At 47.4% G+C, this 18966-nt stretch overlaps 2 protein-coding genes across 2 annotated transcripts; one reads left to right on the forward strand and one right to left on the reverse strand.

Annotated features, from left to right (window-relative positions):
* The first annotated feature begins 914 nt into the window (after positions 1–914).
* LOC120841760 lies at positions 915–3174 on the forward strand. The gene is made up of 4 exons (XM_040212732.1): positions 915–975; positions 1887–2639; positions 2738–2970; positions 3082–3174. Exons 1-4 carry the CDS (start codon positions 915–917, stop codon positions 3172–3174), a joined length of 1140 nt encoding a protein of 379 aa, XP_040068666.1.
* A 1579-nt stretch (positions 3175–4753) lies between these two features.
* On the reverse strand, positions 4754–18561 carry LOC120841759. The gene is made up of 5 exons (XM_042293731.1): positions 18063–18561; positions 17858–17969; positions 15522–15659; positions 14383–15175; positions 4754–4992 (listed from the first exon to the last, which is right to left on the reverse strand). Exons 1-5 carry the CDS (start codon positions 18488–18490, stop codon positions 4754–4756), a joined length of 1710 nt encoding a protein of 569 aa, XP_042149665.1. The 5' UTR covers positions 18491–18561.
* Positions 18562–18966: the final 405 nt, after the last annotated feature.

Raw genomic sequence — 18966 nt, forward strand, 5'->3', positions numbered from 1 at the left:
TATGTGTGTAGGGTCAGTTTTTTTTATTACTGCTCTTCTATCAAACACAACTGGGCTCCACGACCCGCCTGTCACTGGCCGGGTGTTCGGTCGCCAAGGGGGCTACGGGTTCGATCGCTCCCATGTAAAGAATTGACAAGGCGCGGGCCGAGTGTTCTTGGCCGAGCGGCGTTTTGAGGCGAACAAGCTTTACTTGTTGCACTAATAATGATAAAAAAGGGCAAACCGAGAGCAGCGCGTTGCCCCAATTCAGGGACGCTGGGGAGGCTCCGAGGGCGAAGCGGCAGCGACTCGTGGCGGGAACCGGCATTCCCGCAAAAGTCCCCAAAAAGGAAAAAAAAATAAAACCATTTTGCTTTTCACCAGAGTGGGATGTCCTCTCTTTTTCGCCGTCGCCAAAAACACGAACAGGCAACTCAAATCCCCCCCCTTTTACAATGCCTACACACACACACTGCACTTCTCTCCGCCCGGCAATGGGAGGGGGTGCAATACCGCCAGTTCCGGACAGCACGCTTCTCCAATGGTCGGCGGGGGAGAGTGGTGTGAGGAAGCCGAGGAAGTCAGGAGGCCGCTATTCACCTTATTTCGGTTAAAGCTCATCACGAGGGCGCCACCAGTCACTCAAACCGGAAAGGGTCCATGGAGACTTCCGGTCGGTCTCGCTCTGCGGCTCTTCTCCGCTGTGCCCGCGACGCAGCTTGTCTTTCGTTTCGTAAGTTTCTTGTCTTTTCGCGATTAGATTAAACTCTCCGACCGATATGTATTTGCAAACGAACCGTCTTCTGCCAAGCAAGGGAACGTGTTGCAGCGTCCCTGGTTGCAGCCTGCGTTCGGGGACCAACTTACTTTCCACTGTGAGAATGCACCGCTTTCCGGCAGACCCCGAGCGCGGAGCTTCGTGGCTGCAACCCATGAACAGGGACAAGTGGAAACCGAACGACAGCCGAATATGCTCGGCCCATTTCATACAAGGTGAGCCGCTAAGGTTTTTATTTGTCTAGAGTGGTGATTTACACTTCCAGCGCTGTCCAAAACACATTTAAAAAAAAACGGAAATACGAGCGTTCCGTCAAGACAGAAGGGTAGCAGCCGGTCAAGTTTCGTTCAAGGTTCCGGTAGTGTCCTCGCTTTAGAAGCCTACCGTTTGATTTTGCTTGCCGCAGCCGCTATTTCGATCCTTGGTTCGCACGGATCGGGCGATTAGGTCCAGTAACGAGTGTTCCGCGGCGCCTCTAGGAATCCCGGATTTGCATTTGCCGCTATGACTAAAGTTCACGGTCGAATGTGTCAACACCGATGTGAAAACAAAGGAGGAAAACGCAGTATTCCCAGTTGTGTGTCGCATTCCTTCAGGTTTTTTTTTTGTTTTTTTTTTACAATTTAAAATTGTGTAGGTAACAGCGGAAACTCAGAGGCTCGGTATTTTGTCCGGGTAGAAGTGTAATGGTGACTAGCTTTACGAGCAGAAACACTGGCTTCGAATTAAATTTTGGGGCAAAGCTTAAATTTTTATTTACGTTCACAACGAGCTGCTCTATAAAGCGTTGTGTACCCACCAGGCCATTTTTGTTTTGAACGCGCAATCATGCAACTGCGAAAGACACGTCCCCACTATGTCTGTCTTTCCCAGCTTTAATTAACTTAAATTTGTCGTATTATTAGTAGTAAAATCTAGCCAATGGTATACACTGCACCCTGGCCAACTTCCTGTATGGGTGCCGTGGCATGTTCCAAAAGAGGGCGCTCGCCTTAGCAAAGTGTGGGTGTACACTCTTCATTTATGTATGCATGAAGTCAATGCACAAAAAGTGGGGCTGGAAATGAATGACCTTGTACCCTGTATTCCATATGAACTGATAGGTGTCTTCCTATTCCTTTTACAGGAGCTCCTTCAGACGACCCAGTGCACCCAGATTATGCCCCGTCACGGTTTCTCTATCGAAAGGCACCCACCAGCCAAAATGTGCAAAGGTACAACCGTCAACAGGCAAGGTCCACAAAAAGAGGGGCGGCCGAGCCAAAGGATGTTTCGTCTGACCAGGCTCCCACTGACCCAGAAAACATCGAAGCAGTGGTGTGTTGTGAGTCTAGCACCAGATGTGATGTGTCGGTGGCCACCACACTTTCAAGCAAGGACATTGAACATCTGAAAGCAGAAAACGCCAGCCTGAAGAGTACCCTTGCTGAAACGCAGCATCAGTTACACGAAACCAGCAAGCTGCTCAAGGAGTACAAGGCTACAAACCTGAATTTGATTGCTGGCATCAACAAAGATTCTGCAACGCAGGCAGCGTTGCACTCAGACATTAGAGTTAAATTTTACACAGGCATTGTGAGCTTACATCTGTTCAATGCACTCCTGACGTTCATTTTGAGTGTGTGGCAGCCCGACGTCACTTGTCTTCTGCCACAGGAGCAGCTTGTGCTGGTGCTGATGAAGTTGAGGCTGGGTTTGTTGAATGAAGACCTCGCATGCAGGTTCAAGGTGTCTGTAACGACAGTTGGCGCAGTATTCCACGCCTGGCTAGACATACTTTCACATAACCTCGGGAAGTTGATTGTATGGCCCTCAAGACGGGCTGTCAGCCGCAACCTGCCAACTGCGTTTGGTGATCCCATCTTCAAGAATGTGATTGGTGTGCTAGACTGCACAGAGATTTTTATACAAAAACCTGCCTACATGCTGGCTCGAAGCCAGACGTATTCCAGGTATAAGCACTATAATACTCTCAAGGTGCTTATTACTGTGTCACCAAGTGGAGCCGTTACTTTCATCTCGGGGGCATGGGGGGACGGGTTTCCGATAAGGAACTGACGTTGAAGTCTGGACTCTTGAACCTTGTGAATGAAGGGGATGTGTACCTCGTGGACAGGGGATTTCGATGCCAAGAGATGTTTGCTGCAAAAGGTGCCAGGCTGTTAATACCAGCGTTCACTAAAGGGAAAAATCAGCTTTCGGGTGCGGAGGTAACCCTTTCCCGCAAACTGTCTCGTGCTCGCATCCACGTGGAGCGGGCAATAAGACGGCTCAAAGTGTTCAGGATCTTTCAAATGGTTCTACCAGTTTCTTTCTTAAAGAAGCGTGATGATGGCGAGATTTACACAATTGACAAAGCGTTGATTGTTTGCGCTGCCCTGACAAATCTGCAGCCCCCTCTGCTTAAGAAATAGGTTTGTCGGGGCATCTGTGCTTCAGCAGTGCAGCTGACCCGGATGATGTGTTTTACAGGGGTAGGTTTTTGCAAGAGATTTTGGGATTGAAATTGTGGCTAATTCCTTTACAAAAAGTGTAAGTGTTTCTTTTTTCTTCACAGTATTTTGGTACTGCTATTCTGAAATGATCATATTCCTTGAGCATTAAGTGTTTGTAATATATCCGTCATGCCCATTTTGCAGCTGACACATCCGTGGTTATCGCTAAATGCAAACTCTGTATGAGCACTCCACTTGGAGTTAGTCACTGTCATGAGGGGAATAGCCAAACTCGGAGCAAGCCGAGAGAGCACCATGTGCAGCGCACAGTGGTCACCAAACTTGTACGGAACATTATAACTTTGCATTATTACATGGGAGCACTACCCTGGCCGGCTTGGTCAAGTTTTGCGGCTGCTCGGGACAAGATTGAAGCAGCCTCTCGTCGTGAGCAGGAAATAAAACTTGATAAGCATGACAGGATAGCTCTTTCATGAGATAGTTTGCAGTTCGCTTATTCCGTATAAGTTTGGTGACCACCGTACATTGGCGTTCCCAGCATGTGGTTATGTTGAACATTAGAGACATAATCGGCACGAGATCAGATGGCGACATGTTTTGCTGGGGGAGTGAGCACTTTTTTTTTTCTGCGACTGCTGCTTCGTGGAAAAAAGCTAATATGCATTTTGGCTTATGATTGTCAAAAAGAGTCATTCCGAGTAATATTTAGAAGAGATAAAGAATCATTTCATCGCCCCGTTAAGAGAAGTGAATCCTATAATATGATTGAACCTAATTTGATTTTTGGTACCAGAATGTTTTTAGCATGCAAACTCGGTATCATTAAGCCAAGTACTGCAACAAAAGTCCGGCAACTTCAGAGTCCATTTTCACCACAAAGCATGAGCAGTGGTTTTTGTACTAACCAGCGTTGCCGACTCAGAAACCAGAAACCCGCACTAAGAATTCCGAAACACCGCCAAATTTAGAATGTTGTGCAAGAATATTTTTTTAACATTTTATTTCCTTGATTAGTTTACGAGATCCATACATATTAAAAAATACAGTTACAGGTTTCTCTTCTTTCACTTGTTTGACCAAAAACTGGTGGCAACACAACATATTCCAAGAAAGATGTCAGCGACTTCATCTCCAACGTGGTCTCACAAGTTACGTGTTCCGATGCCCACCACCAATAATGTTGTGAGCGTTCTTCCTACGAATTGTAAAACAAATTCAAACATGTGCGCGCAAGTGTCGTGTTCGGCAGTTTTCCACTACAATGTCTCCATAATGTCACGAGTATTACCCGCACTGTTGCTGTTTGGATGGTGATCTTGACTTGTCTTGACTACTAACCAACTGCTAAATCACCATGAACTTTTTGCCGATGAAGCACATTTGAAACCGTCAAGAATAAGACATTTGAAACCGCTGGAAATCCCGCCATCCGCAAGTAAACAATATCTCTAGCTAAACACACCACTCCGCTAAATCTTGCGAGAAAACTGCTAAATTGACACCACTGGTACTAACCCACTTGCGATAAACAGTAGGTCTATTTTGCAAGTTTACAAACTAAGAACACCCATGTTATAGGCGTACGTCGCAGTTTCATACACTTCAGGTGGACGGCTACATTACATACCTTGCATCGTAGGACAGATCCGGACTTCTGTGTTCTACAAATGCACATGGTGTTTGCATCCTCAATTTTTTTCAGCAGTTCTCTGCCATGAATTTCAGGGAAAATGTGACTGAAGTAGAACTCCTCTGCCTCACTGACGGCCGTCCCAACTGAAAAAACCTGTACAAATGTATACCGGCCTATACCGGTTCACACCGGAGTCCTGTATTCTCATATCGGTAACCGGTAGCTCTGTACCGAAGACCTGTAACCACGTACTGGCGAAGCCGATACGCCGTACCGGCTGCCCATACCCTGTACAGGCGGCCGGTAAACGCGTACGGGAACAGCCGGTAGGCCACACCGGTAACCGGTAACCACGTACCGGCGAAGCCGATACGCCGTATCGGTTGCCCATATCATGTACAGGCGGCGAGTGAACACGTACAGGCGAAGCCGGTACGCCACACTGGTGGGCCGTAATAACGTACCGGTGGCCAGTAATCGATGCGCGGCTAACAGCAACCACGTATCGGAGCGACCGGTAACGCCTTACCGGCGCCGGCACTTAAACCGGCGGTCGGTAACCTTGTACAGGCTCTAGCGGTATACACAATAGACCGATCTCACTAAGCGTTGGGCGCATGCGTAAAGCCGCCATAACTTTAGTTCACAGGAGGCAGACGGCCGTGCACGCGAGGGCTCGTGCCTTCTCGTGCTCTGCACGCGAAGAGCTCCAGCGAGGTTGTCGCACGTGCCCAAAGACTAAAGTTCCCTCGCTGCATTGTGGCAGCGGTGGCGTAGTCAAACTGGCCGGTGAGATCGGTCTATTTAACGCGACCAGAAATTATCAGACCTCGACGGGAACGCGCTCACGGCGAAACTAAACTGATATTTTTTTCAATGAAGAATTTTAATCAGAAAATCACATATTAGGTCATTTCAGTTTAACAGTTTCAGCTATAAAACTCAACCATTTTATGACATGCATATTTAAAGTCATAAAATGAGAAAACCAAATCCATGGGAAGCGAGGCCGAGATAAACGAGAGTTTGCTTCATAGCTTTGAGCCCTGTACCGCGGTAGTTTCGGTTTCGGTTTATTGACGTCGGATTGGATTGGATTTCGTAGCTGCAAGCCAGAGTGGAGAAAAACAACCAACGACGGACAATGTTTTTCTTAACAATAAATAAACTTAACATGGTAAGTTTCTATGCTTTTAAATGTTCTAAAACTATTTTGAGTAATAATAGTATTAATATAAACTAAGGCAGATTATTTATTTAATCCAATCCAATCCTTACATACCAGCGCCGCTGGCTAGCCGGCCAGTGCCAGCCAGTCAAAGAGAACCAAAGCCGCATTGACGTTAGGGCTATCTCGATCGGTGTGTATCGGTGTCGATATGTACTAAGCGTACGTGATTTATATTGATGGCTCGAAGGCAATAGTCAGCGTGGTGAACCGTATCAAGAAGTTCAAACCGGCGAGCGTTGGCGACTTCGACCCCGACGTGCCGAAAAGCGTCTACTGGGAGGCTGTTGGAGCGTGCGCCGGGGAATGGTAAGTTGTTGTCTACGCATCAGGGGCTCGAAGCGCAACGTATACTGCAAACCGTTAATAGGGAGTTTTCGTAGATCGTTTTCGCTGTCCCGCAACGCCCTCCGCAACTCGCTATATACCCGGAACTCTACAGTCAAGACTATCGGCGGGCAGGCACATCTTCGTTGCAGAGGGGGAAACGCGGTCTACGAACACTCCCTAATGTTCGCCAGCCCCCGACTTTTTGCAAATTCCACGCGTCCAAAAATTAGCGAAATTTAAGGACACGTGGAAAGCGGAAATTTCGTGGGCCCCCGTTCCGGCGTCCCCCGTTCCGGCGTCTAAAATTCGCGAAATGTGGTGGGCACGAATATGTCCTTGCGCCCGATTCGGTCCTTGCGCCCGATTTGTGAAGAACTGGGCGGCAAGATCAAAGGGTTTTACGTTGTTTAACTACAGGGCGCTCCAGACGGTAGCCACGACACTCAAAATAAATCGCAACAAATCGGCTTTGTAAGCTCGACAAATTTGCCACATAAGTTCGACTAGGTGGTGCATTTAATGTGTAAAAATATCGAAAAAAATAATTTTTGAAACAAGGGTTATAGCGCAGGCTGGCTGGTGAACGGTCATATTTATAAACCCCGATACAAGAAGGGAAAGGGAGACGAACACGACGACTTTGAGATGTAATTCAGTGTGCATGTTTTGTTTTACAGAGACACGAGCTGAGTTGGCTGCTGCTTTGAAAAAGAAGCACGTGGCCATCCCTATGGTATTGAACTCAAGGTTCGAGGTTTATGTGTGCCTTTAGGCTGTTTTTCTTACCTCATCTTCGACTCTGTTCAGAAGGAGGGGGTTCGTCTTTTGTTTCCCTTTTTCAAATCAGCAGCATACTTCACTTCCATTACCAGTGGGCAGTAATTGTGGGTAAAATTGAACGGTTAGGCTAAAGAATATCTTGCATTTTGTTCGCTTTATGAGTAATTGTGTCCATTCATTATGGCTGGTCAGGACTATTTGTACAGACACTTTTTTAAATTGCTTGCTATTCTGGTACACAGATCCGGTGGGTAGAACGCTCTATGAAAGTGGACCACAAGCCGCACTTTAACACACAAAGTGCCGCAGCTTGGCCACTCCTGGTCTCGACTGTGCTGTAGCTGCAGTTGTCCCTCTTCAATTTCAAGAGACACTCTCCTGCTCGTTTCTCGACCGCATTAAATCTGAATTCGACACTCTTCAGTCTTACGAGATGTGCTCACCTGCTCTAAGTCAAGTCAAAATCTCGCTGTACACGAAGTTACATCTCTTCTCCACTATCGCAAGACGTCCTCATTTGTTTGGCGTCCTGCTTGTGTTGCAGCCGAAGTTTCCTCTCTTTAATCTTTTCATCCGCTTCAATGGTCCTCTTGTTGCTACTTGCCTCTCCAGCTTTCAACAAACATGTTTTATGTTGTTCCGAAGTACCCTAGGCACTTTGCTTTCACTGTGCCTCAGCACGCTTGCGTAATGTTCCTCTGGTGAGACCTGCTTTCGCATACCGACAACGAAAGATGATACTCAAGTCTGGTTCACAGAGCTCTCCTCAGATGTGGCTATGTGCGACTGCGACCAGATGCGGCGCACATTGCTATGGCAACAACGGCGTTGAGTCACTGGCACGTGCATCAACGCAGCTCTTGCCTGCAACCAGTAGCTCTTTCGCAAATGCTTACCCATGTATGCTCGTAGTGAAGCGGATACGATGCCCGGCTTAGACTTCAACGGTTGTGGGTTTGAGGCGCAGTGCCGGCGGCATGTTTTTCTTTTCTGAATTATAATGTGCCGGCACATGCTGTTTTCAAAAGCAGTTACAAATCCTCGGACCAACAGACGCCTAAAGTGCATATGCTTTGCTTATAGATGCTATCGTATTTAAAAGCACTGAATTGCAAGTACAAAGCAACTGAGAGTTTACGTTCCTCATAGAAAGTACACTGGGAGCAAAGTAGTATTATCATATTTTACTTTCTAACTTAGAAGTACCTTTTAACACAATATTTTATCATACTATTTCGTTTACCTACAAAGTGTTTTCTGACAACAGGTATCGTCCTTTACACACTAGAGTATGTAAAGGACGATATACCAATTATTTCCTGTACTGACAGTGAATACCGGATATCTTGTCAGGGGCGTCTGGAAGCATTTCTTCAGGGAGGGGGCAATCACAGGTATAGGGCTGAAACCTGCACCCAAAAAATAAAGGGGGGGAGCAATTTAGTGTGAACTATGTGTGTCCCAATTATGTGTTGGAGTTTATATTAAATAAATATTACAACACCTGGACCTTTTTCTTTTCCAGATTTTGATGTCGCCATCCCCTGCTGTGGGTGGCAAGTACAAGAAAAAAAAAAAAAAGACAGAGGACAGGACGTCCGCTGTGTCGCTTGGGGAGCATGCCCGACTGGTTGAAAAGCTGAGGTCGGCAAAGCAGAGGGTGCTGAACCTGGAGCAGGAGCCCCAGATAGAGAGGACGCTATCAAGAAGCAGCTGCTGGCACTACTAGGTAAGCGTGGAGGCACTTTCAGTTGCTTACCTCACACACTACACATTATGTGCTCACACTTTATCTGAGGGATCAAAAGTAATTTTAATATTTTTGTTTTTGGTCGCAAACAGAAGTAAGCATATACTACAGGGGTGCCTCAATGTATCAATGAGTTTAAGAGGTGTCTATAATTCTCTTTTCTTCTCTTAGGGTGCAAATGGAGCTTTGAGAGTTTGTTTCTTGTTGCTGATGGCGATGAGCCCGTTTTGCTCGGCAGCACTTTTGCTTTGATTGAAGAAATATTTTTCTGGTTCTGCAGTATGTCAAACAATTATGTCATACCAAGACACCATGGTCTGTGCGCATAGATGAGGCTTGAAGTGAAAGTTTGTTCTGTCAGTCAAAACATTTTAAATATGCGCTTTCTGATGAGCCTGGCCAGCACACATCCTTTCGTCATTGGGGAGACAGGAGTTCTTTTTGTTGAGGAGGAGGGAGTGAGGAAGCTGGTCGTAGGCATGACCACAGCACCAACAAGGCTGAACTTTAATCGGGCGGCAGATTGTGCCTAGCGACGCAACTGTGCAACTGGTTAAAAGGTGAGCAGACGATCTGCTACAGCATTGGATTTCGTCAGAAAGATTGAGCTTATATCTCGCAAACCGTTGGAAATGCTTGGCATGAATATTCATTAGCTATTCACCGGTATTTTTTTTGTAAACTAAACAACCTCTCTGCCGCCCACTGCCGGCGAACTTGAGCGCATTTCTTTTCTTCCTCTTTTTCTTCTTTGGTTTTGTTTCTCATCCTTTTGTTTTGTGTCCTGCTTGCGCTACTTTTCCAGTCCCGGTGTGTTACGTAAAAACAAATAAGCACACTGCCGGTAGTCTTCTGTGGCATGAAGTACTATGAAGCCCTCATGCCATCAACGAACCAGGAAAGTGCTGAAGTCCGAATAATCAAGCTTGTCTGAATTTTTGGCGTCCGAAAAGTCGGTTGACTCCTGAACTGTGTCTTGTTTCTAAAGAGTGTTTTATTATGTTGCAGTGGACAATGTCCCGTCTGGTGGTGTTGGGTCAGCTCCTCCAGCTTGCCCAGCAGTGGTTCCTGCAGCTGGCGCTCCTGCTTCAGTTCACGTAGTGCGAGCTGGTGTGGATCACGCTCGACCTGTACCGGCCGCTGATGCTGCTGTTCCAGCAGCGGATCTTGTAGCAGGCCCGCCGGAGGCATTTTCCGAGTGTGTGCCAGTGCTTGCAGAGGCTGATGACGAGGTAAGTTCAGAATTTCATGGAATATGCATTCCAGATATTGGGCGAGTGACTAAATTTTATTGTTTCCACAGCTCCTTGAATGAGGTTATTTATATGCTTCCTTAAATTGAACCATCGGGCTGCTTCAGAATGCTGTTGAATGTAAAGAGTAGGGCCGGGCACTGATAAGATATTTCTTTCCCAATTAATTGGCACTTTTCTGAAACGTTTTCTATCTAGTGTCCTTGTCTTATTTCGAGCTTTTTCATAAATCATGTACCAAAGAGCCCAATTAAAATTGTGTTATAATTGGTACCCTCCTTTCGCTTTCTCTCTTTACTCTGAACTCACTTAAACGGACACTTAACCCCCCAATAAAAGTTTTCATTTTTGGCCAGCCGATTTTTAATGGTGTCGAAAGACTACCAAATTAATATTTTGCAACAGTCACATATATTTTTATTAAAGCCAAAAAACGCAACTGCTCAGAACTGAAACTGAAACCCGCGCACGGAGGTCGGAGAAGTGGAGAGGAGAGAGTGAGTGGGCGGAAGTCACGTGGCTACACCCGACCGTGAGCTTTTTTGTTTTCCCCTCCGTGTTTTTTTTGTGTGCATAGCAGACGACATGCGTGGCTGGAACTGTTTGCTATGCGATTCTTTTGCAGTTATGTTTGTTCCACTCTCTGTTCTGTACTTCAAGATGAGGTGTTCTTTACATTGAGAAGTTGGAGACGAGTAGTGAGTGCCCGTGGTGAATTTCTGTGATTGGCTTTGAAAAGAATACCCCCAAGATGTTGCGTGAAGAGCTGCCTTGCATGTCCTGCGTCCGAAAAAAGTGGCATTGTGCGGCAGACGTCTGCACAAGTTTCCGAAAGATCAATGAGATCGGGACCAATGGCTGGCTGCATTTCCTGTGGAGCATTTCTATCTATTTCTAGGTTCACCTTTGACATGGTGTCTTGGTGGAAAAGGACAAACTGTTCTACGTGAGGGGAGCCCGGGGAGACTCCATGTTCGTTAAAGAGGCCACGAAGTGGATCTTCGGCAGGGAGAACCTGCGTGGGCGGAGTGTGACTGGGGTGCTATGCCGGCGCTTCAAGGGCGCTGTCGCCGAGAGGGCCCTGACTCCAGTCAAGTTGGCAGCAGTAAGTGCCCACTTCTCACAGATGTCTCATACTTGGTGAGTCACTCAAACCTTATGGCTTCTGAAGTTGCAACCTGCTACGACAAAATTAATGTGATAAAATATTCCAAGGCTTTCAGAACTTTCAGTGTTATAGGCTGTTGAAAGGTCACGGTTCGACTAGTTCGAGCTTTAGGAACGTGAAGCTCTGAGCGCAAAACCGAAATGAAGAAGCCCTATCTCCCTCTTTGTTTTTAATATATGAAGAAAAGTAAAGTGACCTTGTCACGGTCATCTAGGTGCCTTGGTGCTTTCTGATGTATTTTTTTTTTTTTTACAGTAACATGCTCCGCATTGCAAATATCTGCTAATCCCTGCAAGTTTTGGGCGAGGTCCATGATATCAGTGGCCTGCTTGCAGGACCTTCTGCTGAGGCATTTATTTTTTCTTTTGAACGAAAAGCTGGCACTAGCAAAGTTGTGAAAGTGAGTCTGTTTGTTCACTAGAACTGCTACAACCGAACTATGTTTGGCTCTGTCCTTTGAGTACTGCCCATTTTTTCTGAACCGCCTTCTCACCTTGGGTGTTCCTCCTTTCTAGTGCTCAGTTTTCTTACCAGGGAACTATCTCGTATGAATAGACCATTGAAGGGTCGTAACACGGATATTAGATTAGTTAAATGGTTCTTGATATCAAATCTGTGTTGTCAATTTATATACATGCCCAGAACAACAATTGCAGGTCAAAATCTTTCTTTCGCACTAAGACTGCCGGTCGAGAATTGTGTGTTCAGTGTTCATTTTACTTGTTCCCATGGTGACATTGTTGGGCATGAAATAAGTTATAGCATCCTCGATCATCCACACCGGTGCGCACCGGGGCACTGAGGTGCGCCCCTTCATCTTCGATCAAGTGCACCGGTGCGCACCGGACGTCCTCGATCAACGAAGCGCACCCTCCCGGTGCGGCTTTTCGTTGCCCCAACGCGCACCAAGAAAATCGGCGGTGCGCCGGGGGGCAGTCCCATCAGGCATTGCGGCCAGGAGCGGGAATCGAGAAGATGGCGGGAGTAGCAGACGCGCAGACTATCGAGATGGCGATCTTGCAAAAACGAACACGCCTCGCAGCTGCACTAGATAACTCCTCGGGTCTTCTGACGTCGAGACGACGAGCTTCTCACCATCGCCGCGATTACTGGCGATTGGTGCGGTGGCAAGGAGCGCCCGAGAAGCACGAACTTCGTGGAAAGCGGCGCGAGGCGTTTCGATGACAGCGAGGTACGGCTATTATCTGGTGTTTCGTTTTCTTGAACCAATAATGATGGCCAACATATACATATGGAATTGTCACCCCCTTCGTGACCCCATCGACAGTCACGTCCACGATGTTTATTTCTGTGGGACCGTCAAATCCGCGAGTAAAACAATAGAAAAAATTGACAGCAGACGGGCACCGTGCGCTGACCTATGCAAGAAAAAACGAACAAAACGCGAAGTGACGCAAGGTGGAGCTCGCCGCGGTGCACCGGCGCGGCGCAGTTTGTCCTCGATGTTGCACCGACATCGCGCTGCACGACCGAGGAGCGCTGTGCACTGTGCTGGTTTCAGGGCGATCCTGGTGCGAGTTGATCGAAGATGCTATTAGAGGTTGTAGGCAATCAGAGGCCCATGTTCATAATTGAATATACATATTTAGATTTATAGAACATACTTTTACTTAAGTTAACAGGCAGGCGAGCTGGTTAAGGATAGACGTGGTTACCCGGGAACATGGGGAAAAAAAGGGACAGACAGACACAAAGCTCTGGAGCTTCGTGTCTTTCCGTTCCTTTTTGTCCCCTGCTCCAAGGTCTATAATTTTCATAAACACTGAAATGCAAGGAACACACTGTTGCAAGCAAACTTTAAGTGCATAGTTGTGGAAAGTCACACTAGGTCTTTTCGATTTGCTTGAACTGGCCGATCTAGTTCAAATAGTGTAAGAACTGACTGATTAGATTCAACCCGAAGTTGCATGGACGCTGAACTGGCCTGTTAGATTTATTCCAGTGCTACACGAGCTCAGCCTCAGTTCCACAGAATCTTGCGCTGGCCGAAGTCAGTTCAGCGTTCATGCAGTAACAGATGGCAACTCTTCGGTCTTTCGGAAACCAATTACAGGGTCGTTTGTAACGCTGCAGCTTAAGTTCACGCAGCCGCAGCCCGACTTGCGCACTGCTTCTGCACTCCTCTGAACTCTGTCTGAACTGGTTCAAAACTTTCGGGCCGAATCATGCATGCCTGCTGTTTTAAGCAGACTGCGTAATCGTAAGAAGTTACTCTTGGGGTCTACATGGTATCACAAGATATTAACAAAGCATAAATTGTAGCGGAAATTGCTTACTTATAATTGCCGGAAGTAAAATATTAAATTTTTCAGGGAACTGTAGATATACATGACTTATTGTTGTATTCTTTTCCCCTGCAGATGCCTTCAACGAGTACCTATGGAGGCATCCTCGAGAGGCCTCTCCAGGGAAGAGGACAGCTCGGGTGAATCTACTGCAGTATGCAAATTTGTTAATATCCTACTGCAGGATATTAACTAGAAGTTTGACTTCTAAGCTTGCTTAGAGGTTAAGCTTCTTGTTGGTGTTCTGCAGATGCCAATTTGCGTTCTCTAAATACACGTATAACCTGAAATGACCTGGCTCATGCTCATTCTTTGCATGACAAATGCATGCGAATTGTTAAACCTGCAAAGATCCATCCATCCGTTTGCAAACGTTGGACACCATGTTGATTCCTATTACTGCGTCAGAAGGGATAAACCTTTAAAGATATAGGTTTCTCTATCTGAACAGATGAACATGCATAAATATTGGTTCCTATATCTAAATGGGTCAACCTGTAAGGTACGGGTTCCTATATCTAAACGGGTCGACCCGTACAGGCACGGTTTCCCTTACCTAAACGGGTCAACCCGTACAGGTACGGGCCCCATATCTGAACGGGTTCCTGTATCTGAATGGGTCAACCTGTACAGGTACGGGTTCCCAGTATCATACGGGAGACCCGTATCCCATAACACCGTATGAGATATACGGGTCATCCAGTATGAATTTTTATACGGGTTTTTTCAGTAGGGGTGTTCCAAAAGCACTCATTAAACTTCACTTCTTCCACATTTATGTCCACATTTGTGAAGGCGACAAAGAATGCTCTGGTTGTTTTAACAAGTGCCATCTGCATTTGGACCTGAGCATAATGCAAGTGATCTTCATTTAGACGTGTGTCAGCATCAAGGTATGGCAGTCTTGCCTTAGCTTCGTCAGTTGTAAGGTTTGCACATGACGCTGGACATTTAATCTCCAGTACTGCGTCTGTGCAACAACAACAAGACACAACACCATCAGGGGAAGCTCCTAAATATGGCCTCTCGGAATCCACAAACAAACCACACTTCCGGACCTCAAAGCCGCTGTGCTTGGGTGCTTCATCGGCAATGAAGCGATTTCGAGCCTTGACCTCCTTCTCCCTGCCCCATCTTACACTGAACACATCGGGTGTCTTGGTATAGCCCTTCACTTGGGAGACAATTCCCTCTGCGATAATGCAGCACGAGAGTACTTTTCCAAGTACGGACGCTGTTAATCTGCCCACTCTTTGCCTTGACCACTCGTCCGAGCTAACCTGAGCGCGTGTGCGGACTCTGCGGAGTTCCACCTGGTCGCAGTCAGTCACTGAGAATGTTGCTTCTCTCGCAGCCGACTCATTAAGTGAACCGTAGAAACACACCATGGCCACGATGGTCTCAGGAACTTGAAGTGAATCCTCGTCGTCATCGACATCACCACTGGCAGCAGTATCTGTGTCTTCGCTGTCTGTAAGACTCCTGAGCACCAGCGTGTCAGGTGCCGATTTCTGGAAAGGGTCATTGGTCGATTATAGTGTCACCTCAATATTTACGGGTCAAAACAAATGAGGCTACTTCTCTACATTCCGAGCAAAGTAACCTGTTGACATTGTATTATGTGCCCTTGAGAGCCTGCAATTTGTAGTTTGTGTCAAGGCGTCAACCTAACAATGAACCACAATTTACGACATCAAGTGTGCATTTGCACCCATTCTACAATGTCGTCTTGTTAACACGAGAGGGCTAGAGGTCTCTCCTTGATTTTAAATAAAGCCGGTTTCACCACCTAAGTTATCGCCACAATTTGTCTCCTTGCTCGTGTTTTTCTATTATGGTGTCATGAATAGTAAGTACCTTTACTGCCTTGAGGAAGTCCTTGAGTTGTTCTGCTGTTGCCTCTGGGTGAGACAAGACTTCTTTGGGTGTTGAGACTGTGTTTATCCGCCTCTTCTTTGATGGCTTGATGAAGTCGATTGAAGCCACTCGACTAGCCTGCAGTATTGCGTGAAATATTTGACAGCTTACCTCGGTCAGACGGTCATTTAAAAGGCATTCATAACAAACTCCTTTAAAAATTTGAAGAATCAGCTCATGATATTCACTGCATGTGCCTTTCGGCGTACGCTAGTTCGCCAATTTTTTAAAGTAGTTTGTTCTGAAGGATTTTAAAAAATGACCACCTGGCATGGGCTGCTTTGGGCACGAGAATATGCTTCCCGCTAATTCAAAGAAGGCCAGGGGGAAAAAAACATTAACACGGAAGCATGCACTGAATGCATACCTGAGCAGTGGAAGATGCCCTATTGAAAATAATTCTAAAGGGCCCATCAGCCTTGAAGGATTATGGGACCGCACAGGCCTTCAAACCCCTTCAAAAATACCCTTCAGGTATGCCCCTCAGAAAAAACCCTCCAGCCCCACAGCCCTTCAACCCAAACCTCTTAGCCCATCAACCCTTTAGACGCCCAAATGACTGTGAACCAGACAAAAATTCAGTTCAAAACGTTGTTGAAACTTTATTGCGAACACTGAGTTTTACATGCGCATCAAAACTCAAAAAGCGATAAAAACCAAGGCTTGTTCAAACCCGGGCGCAAGCAGCTGTCGACGAAAGAGATCATATCAAATAGGAACAACTAACTTCTTTAACACAACAAAAAATATCTTTCAAAGTACTCACAATGCCGTTGGGTAAATTCTTGATGTACGGTAGTTCAGCTAATAAAACGGAGCAGGTGCACCTCACGTACACATACACAGTCTCAGTAAGCACGTCTAGCGAAAACCACGAACTCGCAAGCAGATCCCGTCACCGTTCAAAATTCCGAGCACAGTCACGGTTTCGTCCACGATGTCGTCGGGGAGGCGTCTTCCGCGTATTTTTCGCTTGCTGGATGCTTCTGAGGCCGGTCGGACGAAGAGGCGCAAGGAACAAGGTGGGACAGCGGCCGTCATCCACCGTCCCAGGATCCCAGGACCCACAGTGCTATGATCCCGATGCGCAGGCACTGCGAGTAGGCCGACACCGGCCACCATCTCCTTGAATGCGCTGAACACGATGGTGCTCGAGCGGTGCTGAAGGCGGCCAACGCCGAACTGGGGTTCATTTGCGGAACCAAGGAAGAAACGCACGGATTAAAACAGACCAAGGGGCGAGCCCTTAAAGCAGTGCTTACCTTTCTGGATGTAGGAAACCGGTTCGTTCCAGATCTCCATGGCGGTGAGAAACAAACAGCCCACGAGCGGAAAGAAAATGGCTATAGCGGCCTCCTGACTTCTTCGGCTTCCTCACACCATTCTCTCCCGCCGACCATTAGAGAAGCGTGCTGTCCGGAACTGGCGGTATTGCACCCTCTCCCCATATCCGGGCGGAGAGAAGCGCAGTGTGTGTGTGTAGGCATCGCAAAAGAGGGGGGGGGGAATTTGAGTTGCCTGTTCGTGTTTTTGGCGACGACGAAAAAGAGAGGACTTCCGACTCTGGTAAAAAGCAAAATGGTTTTGTTTATTTTTTTTCTTTTTTGGGGACTGTCCTTCGCGGGGAAACCGGTTCCCGGCACGAGTCGCTGCCGCTTCGTCCTCGGAATCTCCCCAGCGTCCCTGAATTTGGGCAACACGCTGCTCTCGGCTTGCCCTTTTTTATTATTATTAGTGCAACAAGTAAAGCTTGTTCGCCTCAAAACGCCGCTCGGCCAACAACACTCGGCCCGCGAATTGTCAATTCTCCACATAGGGCGATCGAACCCGTAACCCCCTGGCGACCGAAACCCGGCCAGTGACAGACGGGTCGAGGAGCGCAGCTGTGTTTGATAGAAGAGCAGTAATAAAAAACTGACCGTGCACACATACGATCGACATTCTCCAGATAATTATTTGTTTTCCCCTTGTGAACAATACGTAGCTATGTTCTAATTCTGCGACATGTGTTTTCTCCACCTAGGTCGTTGCCCACAGACATCTCAAGAAGCCTGAAGGTTTTCCCGACCCCATTAGAAAAGTTCTTGACAGGATTTCAGACATTTCAAGGCATTGTAAAGGGGACTTCAGACATTTCGGGAGAGCCTCTGACGGGGCCAACGAACCCACCAGGAAATATCGGTGCACCTTTCAAACCTCACAAGAATTCCTGAAGTCCCCTTCACACTCTTTAAAGAATTCCTGAAGTCCCCTCAGAGCGGTTTTCAATAGGGTGCTGTACTCCAGCGGCATTCGACAGAGGTTGAGCTTGGGTCATGAATGCCGAACTTCACATCAACTTCGACGCGAAACAGGAGCGCGGCTACGTGACTGCAGGCCTCGCCGAGCCTGTAAGCACACAATGATTTGGAACGTGAGGGGCCGTGTGGTTGCGATCCGATAGCGATCAAAATTAACGGAAAAAAAAAACGAACTACTCACCCTGCCATGCAGGTGCAGTGGGCGCTTAGGACTGTGCCCTCTTTCTTCACCACGACCCAAGGCTGGTGGTACTTTCCAAGAGTCTGACTAGCTTCCACTTGCCCGGTGATGAGAACGATGCGAGCGTTCTCTATTGTAGCCCCAAATGAACAAGCGTCGCGTACCTTTCCGCTTAAAAACAGGTTGTAACCGTCTTCTAGTTTGTAACTTTTGAACTGCTCTCTCGTGTAGAAGCCTATCCCTTCCACGAGGTAGACGTAGATATCGCCTATTTCTAGTCGCGGCCAGTGGCGAGCGTCCGTGGAGGACACGTTTTTGCGAACATCAGCGTCTAGCGGATCTGGAAGCTCCTCACCTGCGAAGGTCAGCTTTTCACGGTAGCGGTTTCTCGCCGGTTCTTCCAACTTTCTAAAGTAAGAAGAGGACATTATGTCGGAATAAAGTCATGGAATTCTACCTAATACGCTGCTTCTAGAACCGGGTAAAAGAAAAAAAAACGAACGAGCGACCCGTACGCCTTGCTGCGGAGACGGTCGTGTTTTCAATGCGCCAGCCGCACCGGAAGCCTTGAACCGGAAGTCGTGAGGGGTGTGCCAGTGGGAAGCCAGCGGTTGAGTTGTTTACAAACAGAGAGGTGTGAATAGCCATTTTCTTTGCGCTCGTGGGCGGTTTGTTTTTCACCGCCATGGAGATCTGGAACGGGCCGGTTTCCTACATCCAGAAAGGTAAGCACTGCTTTGAGGGCTCGCCCCTTGGTCTGTTTTAATCCGTGCCGCTTCTTCCTTGGTTCCGCAGGTGAACCCCAGTTCGGCGTTGGCCGCCTTCAGCACCGCTCGAGCGCCATCGTGTTCAGCGCATTCAAGGAGATGGTGGCCGGTGTCGGCCTACTCGCAGCAAGCCTGCG

This window comes from Ixodes scapularis, unplaced genomic scaffold (genome assembly GCF_016920785.2).
Source record: "Ixodes scapularis isolate PalLabHiFi unplaced genomic scaffold, ASM1692078v2 PGA_scaffold0__279_contigs__length_252992795, whole genome shotgun sequence".
NCBI lineage: Eukaryota > Metazoa > Arthropoda > Arachnida > Ixodida > Ixodidae > Ixodes > Ixodes scapularis.

What these genes read in the sequence shown, in the direction of transcription:
- LOC120841760 (XM_040212732.1), top strand. Translation starts at nt 915, where the DNA reads ATGAACAGGGACAAGTGGAAACCGAACGACAGCCGAATATGCTCGGCC. An exon ending in CTCGGCCCATTTCATACAAG is followed by an intron (nt 976 to 1,886) that starts GTGAGCCGCTAA and finishes TTCCTTTTACAG; the next exon opens with GAGCTCCTTCAGACGACCCA. An exon ending in CATCTTCAAGAATGTGATTG is followed by an intron (nt 2,640 to 2,737) that starts GTGTGCTAGACT and finishes AATACTCTCAAG; the next exon opens with GTGCTTATTACTGTGTCACC.
- LOC120841759 (XM_042293731.1), bottom strand. Translation starts at nt 18,490, where the DNA reads ATGTCCTCTTCTTACTTTAGAAAGTTGGAAGAACCGGCGAGAAACCGC. An exon ending in CACTGCACCTGCATGGCAGG is followed by an intron (nt 17,970 to 18,062) that starts GTGAGTAGTTCG and finishes GTGTGCTTACAG; the next exon opens with GCTCGGCGAGGCCTGCAGTC. An exon ending in ACTTCCTCAAGGCAGTAAAG is followed by an intron (nt 15,176 to 15,521) that starts GTACTTACTATT and finishes GACCCTTTCCAG; the next exon opens with AAATCGGCACCTGACACGCT.